This window comes from Sander lucioperca, chromosome 4 (genome assembly GCF_008315115.2).
Source record: "Sander lucioperca isolate FBNREF2018 chromosome 4, SLUC_FBN_1.2, whole genome shotgun sequence".
NCBI classification, from domain to species: Eukaryota; Metazoa; Chordata; class Actinopteri; order Perciformes; family Percidae; genus Sander; species Sander lucioperca.
In genome coordinates this window covers 19,494,945-19,503,484 of record NC_050176.1, presented here as the reverse complement: position 1 = coordinate 19,503,484, position 8,540 = coordinate 19,494,945, and the positions used below count along the sequence as shown (strand labels likewise).

General features: G+C 41.4%; 1 protein-coding gene across 5 annotated transcripts in view; it reads left to right on the top strand.

The window, feature by feature from the left end:
- The first annotated feature begins 3,947 nt into the window (after positions 1 to 3,947).
- The window catches only part of LOC116057214 (caskin-1-like), a 53,531-nt gene continuing 48,938 nt past the window's right edge, over positions 3,948 to 8,540 (top strand). For 3 of the 5 annotated variants that reach the window (XR_004106766.2, XM_036000935.1, XM_031309605.2), the window contains exon 1: positions 3,948 to 4,688. Coding sequence is in view for 4 of the 5 variants with exons in the window: in XM_036000935.1 (XP_035856828.1) it covers positions 4,595 to 4,688 (94 nt within the window). In the remaining variant the exon portion in view is untranslated. The remainder of the gene's footprint in view (positions 4,689 to 8,540) is intronic. The other 2 variants (XM_031309606.2, XM_031309607.2) reach the window with 2 other exon arrangements.

Below are 8,540 nucleotides of genomic sequence, written 5' to 3'. Positions count from 1 at the left end.
TTATAGTGATTACATTATTATTAAACATTTAATTTTGATGATATGGCCTTAGCAATAAACAAGCCATTCTTTAATGTCGCCAACTGTTTAGTACCCTTCTTTTTTTTAACTTTCTTAAAAAGTATCGGTTCAGGCACCGTTAGGCACCGGTACCATTTTAAAAGTACCGCTTTAGCACCGGTATCCAAACCAACCCTAATATTGACTCTAAATTCAAATTAGAGCTTAGATCGGCCCAAAAAATCAAGCCCGAACCTACCCGAGCCCGAGCACGTTGCGTCCGAGACCGGCCCGGCCCGACACATTAACTGTAATTATGAGCCCGAGCCCGATTTAAACCTGACACTTTTTTAACACGTGGGCCGTTATAACTGACATTCTCAACTACAATTCAGAGTTGTTTGAACTGCAGAAATCTGTTTAGAATAATGCAACAAGGACGAAGCATGTCAACTGCTGTTTGTTTATTCAGAATGGAACGGATCGCAAATGGATCTGAATGAAGAAACGTAAAAAAAAGAAAAATGATGAACAACATATTGATGTCACTGCCCACGGCTTGTCTAAACTGCTTCCATACTTCCGACTTTCCTCCACACTTGCTCAAAGTTAATTCTCCTGTTTTTCTTTTTTTCTTTACATCTTCAAGCTCCCGGTGTGATGCGTGCGAGAGGAGGAGACTCCGCGCATGACACGTGCTGCATTTTGTAACTGCAGCCTAACTTTTGTACACATTTGTTACTTTTATATAGCCCATATATATATATTTATAATATTTCTGATTATGGCATAGCTTTCTCCCCACCCAATTAGGATAATAAGGTAATGGATAAAAAAAAAAAAAAATTGCTTGATCGAGGGTCCGGCCCGGCCCGAGGATAGTGGCGGAAAATAACGGCCCGGTCGGGCTCGGGTCGGGCTCGTGTCGAGAATCTAAACTCTAATTCAAATGTGTGACTAGATTAAATATATAATAAACAAATACAAATCTTAAAATCAAGTTCATAAAGTCATTTTTTTGCATTCATTTGATTCCCAATCAAGATACACTGGTAAGAATTGCTTTCCATTGTTAATATGTACTTAAAAACAGTTCTAAAATGCAAAATAATAGAATTTTATTTATGTGATAAAACATGCGATTAATCGTGATTAACTATAGAAATTTGGCGATTAATCGCGATTAAAAAATTTAAAAAAAAAAAAACAGTGTATCTTGATTGGGAATCAAATGAATGCAAAGAAAGTTACTTCATGAACTTGACTTTGAGATTTGTAATTGTTTATTATTTATTTACTGTAAACAAAAGAAAAATGTGTGAATCTGTCATTATTGCACAATTCCTACAAGTACCTAACCTAACTGAGATGTAACACTAACACTTTGCTTATACAGTACAAACAAAATAGTCCAAAAACCGGTTGCCACAGCAGGACATTTGTAACCTTTACATTTTTCTAATAAGGAATGTAACAATTCTCCTGGACAGAAAAGGGGGTGGACAATGTCCCAAATGACAAAAACAGTCAAAAAACAATACAAACAACACAGTCCTAAAACCGTATGCTGATATGTACATAGTCAATATAGTGTGCAGTAACTTCTAAATAATGTTGATTACTCACTGACGTCCAGTGATCACCAGTTAATGAGACAGCGTTTGCAGCACTCTGCAGCAGTTCTAGTTGGGCTGCTTTCGTACAGGCTGTGTATGCGTGAAACTACTGTCCCCCTCGACAACTTTTTAAAAGTTCAGAATCTTATTGGCATCCATTTCAGTGTCTCGCGCTCGCCATCCACTCAAAACGTAACGTTAGCCTAATGCTCTTTGGCCGGCTCGCAAGCCCAAACAAGTGTCTGTGGCGTGCCTGTTGTTTTGTTTCCGGTCTAGCTAGATCCGGTGTGGTGTTGTAGTTTTTCTAACGTTACTAGTTGTTGCAACAGCATGTGAAAAAAACTACAACGTTTGCTAGGCCAAAAAGAACGCTAATCTCGTGATAAAAAAATTGACGCCGTTAAAATGGGTTTGTGTTAACGCCGTTAATAACGCGTTTTACTGACAGCACTACTTTTTATTTCTAGCCATGTTAGCGGTGGACTGCAATGTCAATCTGTCAGTCCACCATTTTGGTCCAGACCGAAATATTTCAACAGCTATTGGTTGGATTGACATGAAATTTGGTACAGACATTCATGTCTTGACTAGCGCCATCTTCAGGTCAAAAATGTAATTGTCAAAATTCTTCCGTTTATGACCAAATACCTGCAAAACTGATGAAATTCATCCGCCTCAGCTGTACTTAGTCAACAAATGTTGGCACGCTAACACGCTAAACTAAGATGTTGATGAACATTCCTGCTAAATATCAGCCTGTTTATTTTGTCACTATTACCATGTTAGCATGCTTATTTTTAATTTTTTTTATTTAACCTTTATTTAACTAGGTAGGCCGTTGAGAACAGGTTCTCATTTGCCACGCCGACCTGGCCAAGAAAAGCATAGGTGTGCAAGACAACAAATAGTTTCACATTCAATACAGTACAAGAATACAGAATACAATATGCTACATAAAGTGCAGAATAAGTGGGCATTACAAATGCTGGCACAAAGTGAGATGTAAGTAAACTTATGTTAGCATTAAGTTCAAAGCACCGCTGTGCCAAAGAACAGCCTCACAGACTTGTTAACATGGCTGTAAACTCAGTCACAATTTTATAGGCCTAGATAGTAATTGTATAAAGGGTGTATAATATACTTATCTTTTAAGTATGTTTTTTGCAGTTAGCGCACAAGAAAACACATTTTATTATTTTATACTAACAGGAAATTGCACAATAAGTGTGCCATTGGAAGTCAATTGAAATGTGACTTTGGAAAGCTGCTGCATGCCAAAGATTTAATACTGATTCATTTTTTGTTTACTTGGATCCTTCCGGAGCTGTCTTTTTTGCAACTCCTCCATTGCAGCACACCTAAAATCAAGCCTTTTTTAGTGCTTTAGCCTATATTTTTACCTAATAATTTTTCCAGTATAAAACACTACACACTTGCTTAAAATTACATAGTATGGCATAGGATACAACTTTAATTTGGTTATTCCAAATTTCTACATTTTGATTAATCTCATTGTAAACAATAGGTTGATGTGGGGGGCTGAAGACGGGCCCCCATAGTGGGTTATTCCGGCCATGTATGAAGCTGACTCTCAACTGAAGTTTCCCAACACAAATATACACAGCTTAAGCAAAGTTACAGTTATACAGTTTTGATTGAATATAGTCATCTGTCATTTGTTCCACTTCCTGTCCTAAATCTGTGTGTCAGTGGCCCCTTTAGTCTAAATTAGCTCTGCACGAGGGACACGCACGCACACACACACACACACACACACACACACACACACACACACACACACACACACACACACATACACACATTTTTCTTGTCCTCAAATTACCCCTGCCTTAACCTTAAACAATGTTGATGTAAAACCATCACCATTGTGACACACATATACAGGCCAGGCCAGTTTATTTGTATAAGCACTCTTAAACAACAAAGCAGTTAAAAGTTCTTTAAGACATATAAATGGTAGGCTAATTATGAAAAGATGTGAAAGTAGGCTAATATAAATATAGGCCTGGCCTATATATAGGCTAAAGGTTTAAAAAATTAAATAATTTGAATAAAACTAAATAAAAGGGAGTAACCAGTATGAATGAATAATACCAGATTTAGTTAATAAAAGCCAGTGTTAGTTAGATGTAGCCTATCTATCTGAGTGTCATGGGTCCGCGCGATCCCGGACTCTTGACTGACACTGTCCCGCGCTCTGTGCGCACCTCTTGCACGCGACTGAGTACAATTTTATTACGATGTCAAACGACCTCTTCTGACTTGTCCGCACGCACGCGCGCAGACACGCGGAATGGGATTACAACCACTGGAGTGGCGCGCGCGCAAGTAGCTCGTGTTTATGTAATGCCATTTGTGACTGTGTGTGTGTGTGTGTGTGTGTGTGTGTGTGTGTGTGTGTGTGTGTGTGTGTGTGTGTGTGCGCGCGCGCGCGCGCGCTGGAGCTGGCTCTTGCTGGTCCACCACCGCGAGAGCGGTCACACGTTAACCATCGGCGACCCGTGCGTTTTATTCTGCGGATTGAGGGCTCGTGAGATTTCAGGGGTGCGGATTTGACCCAGTTTATAGGAGGGCGCTCGAGCTCCACCGTTTTCACGCACGGTACGCACGTATCTGTAGACCCGGTGAAATCGTCACGCGGATAGAATCATTGGAATCTGTCGCGAGTGTGTTCCTGCGCGGCCGGACAGCATCCCGGCAAAGAGCGAGGTCCGGTCGGTCGGTCGCTGGTCGGTGTGAGCCGGTAGCACCGCTAGGAGGGGAGGTAGAGCGGGACGTGCACTGGACTCCTGGCCGAATCGGAGCATCCCACTCCCGGCAGCATCCATCCCTCCGCGCCTCAGCTACAGCGGGAGGCCCGGAGCGGCGGCAGGATGTAGCAGCGGATTAACGGAGGAGAGAGGAGCGCTCAGAGGAAGAGAGCGGGACCGAGCGGACCGAGGCGGGACGGAGAGGACATGGGGAAGGACCAGGAGCTACTCCAGGCCGTGAAGACCGAGGACTTGCTGACAGCTCAGCGGCTTCTACAGAGACCTCGGCCAGGGAAAGCCAGTCAGTATCCCTCCATTCTCCTATCTCCCACTCCCACACACACACACACACACACACACACACACACACACACACACACACACCCGTCATTACCAGGTCAGGACAGTGCAGGCTAAATATGATGTGATGCCATTTAGCCTAAATGGTGCACTGTGTGTGTGTGTGTGTGTGTGTGTGTGTGTGTGTGTGTGTGTGTGTGTGTGTGTGTGTGTGTGTGATGATGTTGCACAAGTATGAGAACAGTCATCAGAATGAAATTTGAAATTAGGAGGATGTTTGTTGTCACTTATTTTACATTATTGAGAGTGTGTGTGTGTGTGTGTGTGTGTGTGTGTGAGTGTGTGTGTGTGTGTGTGTGTGTGTGTGTGTGAGTGTGTGTGTGTGTGTGTGTGTGTGTGTGTGTGTGTGTGTGTGTGTGTGTGAGAGGTTGAAGAACACGGAGGTCCTACTGCTCTCGGGACAGGGGGATTATTGGTGTGTGAAGATGCCAGATGTTAGTGCTAATAATGTGATGATTGTAATGTACACATGCAGACATGTGCACAAATGTGGCGTGTGTGTGTGTGTGTGTGTGTGTGTGTGTTGTAAATGTACACATGCAGACGTGCACAAATGTGGTGTGTGTGTGTGTGTGTGTGTGTGCGGGTGTTTGACGTTGAGTCAGCTGGGACTTGGTGATAATTAGATTTCAATTACAGCCTTGAAACCGCTCTCCTCCTCTCCCATTTCATCACCAGGCCTTTCCTCTTGTTTCCTCTTGTTTTCTGCCTTTTCCCTCCCCTCCTGATGCCTACACTCCTCTTCTCTCCGCTCAGCTCCTATTTCCTTTCCAATCTCATTTCCTCTCTTATTTCCTTATCCTTGTCTCCTCTCCCCTTCTCCCCTCTCCTCTATCCTTGTCTCCTCTGCCCTTTGCCTGTCTCCCCTATACTTGTCTCCTATCCTCTCCTCTACTCTATCCTTGTCTTCTCCCCTCACCTCTCCTGTATCCTTCTATTCTCTCCTCTCCATTCCTCTCCTCTTGTTTCATTTCCTCTCCCTTTATACTTGTATATCTTCCCCATCCTCTCCTCTTTTCTTTTCCCCTCCCCTCTATCCTTGTTTCCTCTGCTCTCCTCCCACTTCTCCTTTTCTTTCCTCTACTCCTCTCCTCTTGTTTCCTCTGCTCTCCTGTCTCCTCTCCTCCCTCCTCTCCTCCTCTCATGTATTTGTAACATTCCAGCAGTGCCATGGAAAAGAAAAATGCTGCTCCTCAAATGCCAAAACAGATCAGCTCTGAGTGCTCAGTCCACTGCACACTGACAAAGAGAAAGGGGGAGGTGGGTGGAGGGTGAGGGAGATGAGGGGTGAGGAGGAGGTCTAGAATGGGAGAGAGAAAGAATGAGAGTGCAAAACAGAAGGAGGAAAACAGTGAGATATGAATGCAGGGATGTAGAGACAGGAAGTGATGGAGAGAGGTTAAAGGGTGAGTTGTGGAAGGTGTGTGTGTGTGTGTGTGTGTGTGTGTGTGTGTGTGTGTGTGTGCGTGCGTGCCTGTATGTGTGTGTGAATCCAGGTTTATGTTTGAATAATTAAACAGGAAGCTGGGTTCCTCTACTGGAGAATCACACACACACAAAGACCTCTCACACAAACATTTACAGGCAAGCGTGCACAGAAACACACTCGACACATCAGTATGCTAATGATGTTCCAAGCAGCAGGTGAGAGTTGCTGCAGTAGTTGTTTGCTCTGTCAAAAAGTCACAATTTGATGAAGTATGGTTTAAGGAATTGAAGTGGTGACCGAGATGGTGATGTAAGGCCACTTCACTTCACTGTCGGACAGTGGAGCTCCTTCTCCAACTAATTAAAGCAATAGTTTGACATTTTGGGAGATATACTTATTCGCTTTCTAGCCAGGAATTAGATGAAAAGATTAATACTAATCTAATGTCTATATGGTAAATATGCAGCTGAAGCTTGCAGCTGCTTAGCTTAGCTCAGCTTAGCATAAAGACTGGAAATAGGGGGGAAAAGCTAGCCTAAATGAACAAAGTGTACAAAAGACGATGGCCTTCAGGAAATGTGTGCACAAATCTAGTCCATAGAAATCCCCCTCAAAAATGTCAGAATTCCAGTCAAAATACTTTCTAAATAGGGCAAATACACTGTAACAATACTGTGAAAATATGCCCAAAAATAGGGTTAAAATACAGCAGAAATAGCCTACATGATAATACGTTGATATATCTAAAACACAGCAGTGACTCCTCTGCAAGAGAAAACATCAAAATGCAAAACACTGCCTGTTAGCATACAGTATGTAATACATATTCTCTTGGTGACACACCGAAATATGTCCAGATGTTACCAAATATAACAAACACGATTCTTAGCTGGGAACAGTAACTTGCTGGAGACACATAAGTCATAATCCATAACCCCCGTAAAACTGCAAATTGTTGTTTTTACACTTTTGTTTTTATATTTCCCACAATGTTTAGCTTTTTCTTTAAAGTAACAAACACAGCTCAGTCTAAACTGATATTTCCTTGAGGTGTCTTCAGGATCTCATAACCAACAGAAAGTTGTAGAACAAAATCAACTTGAAACAGCTTCTACTTGCCTTTCTGATGCCAATAATAATATTTTAGTAATTTTCATATTAAGACATACTGTGTATTGATAACTAACATGTTTTGGACATTCAGAAGATGTAAGTTATTTAAACAGCTTTAAAGATAGTGCTGGTGTTATTTTTTCTTACTGTAAACATCCCATTAAAAAAACAAAACCGACAATGTGATAGTCCGTCTCAGTACTTTCCGACATCACTCAAATATATAGTTTCTTATTTTGAGCGACAGTAATTACCTAAACAGCTGGGTATTGTAGTTTTTCGCAAACATTACTGAAATGAGAGGAAATGTTGCACATGTAAGGGACTATTTTCACCAGCAGACTAATACACATCTGGGGCACTGGTGAGTACTGCAGCAGAACAGTGTATGTGGGATTGACAGAGCCCATGTTCATCGTAATGAATTCAGTGCAACAGAGTGGCTCTTTGGACAAAAATGGAGCTAGAAAATAAGGTACATCATATACTACTACTTGTTAGAAGCATTCATTCATTGTTCATTTTGGTGTTTTCGTTAGATTTGTTTTCAATAAGAAAAATGTAGAATTTGACCAGACTTATCCTTTAAGTCTATAGTCTTGCTACAATCACTGAACTCACTGTTTGCTGTCTGAAGCTTTCACAAGTAAGGCGTATTGCTAAACCATTTGGTAATGGTTTCCTTATCTTTGGCTCAGTTGTTATAGAGCTCTTTATCTTAGAGATATAAGAACATCCTTATCATAATTGGATATCTTTTATATAGCAAGCAACTGAAATGGGCACTAAGTAATTTATATAATACATATGCCCCTATCGACGATCAAGGAAGTGCAACAACATTGACCGTTTTTTGGCATAGCCAGGAGTTCATAAAGTATTATGGTCTGGTATTCCCATCACATCAAGTAAATATGTATCTAAACTCAGCAGTACTGTGATAGACCAAGAAATATTGAGGGAAAACAAAATACTTTTCATTAGCTTTTTTGACTGGGCAACAACAGGCGTACATAAAGTGTTGATTACCTCCTCAAAATACTGTCCTCCAACTTTAAACTTAAAGAAACTAAAATGCACTGAGGGGCGGTCTGAAATAACGTAAAAGCTGGAGTTATCAGGGAGTCATCACCACTGAAATAATAGTTACAGCCCTTTTACTGAATGCACCATTAATTGTGTTTCCTTCCTTAAAAGGTAGCCACATAGATAGGAATGTGAAGGGTGTAACTCACAAGAAGGTACATTGTC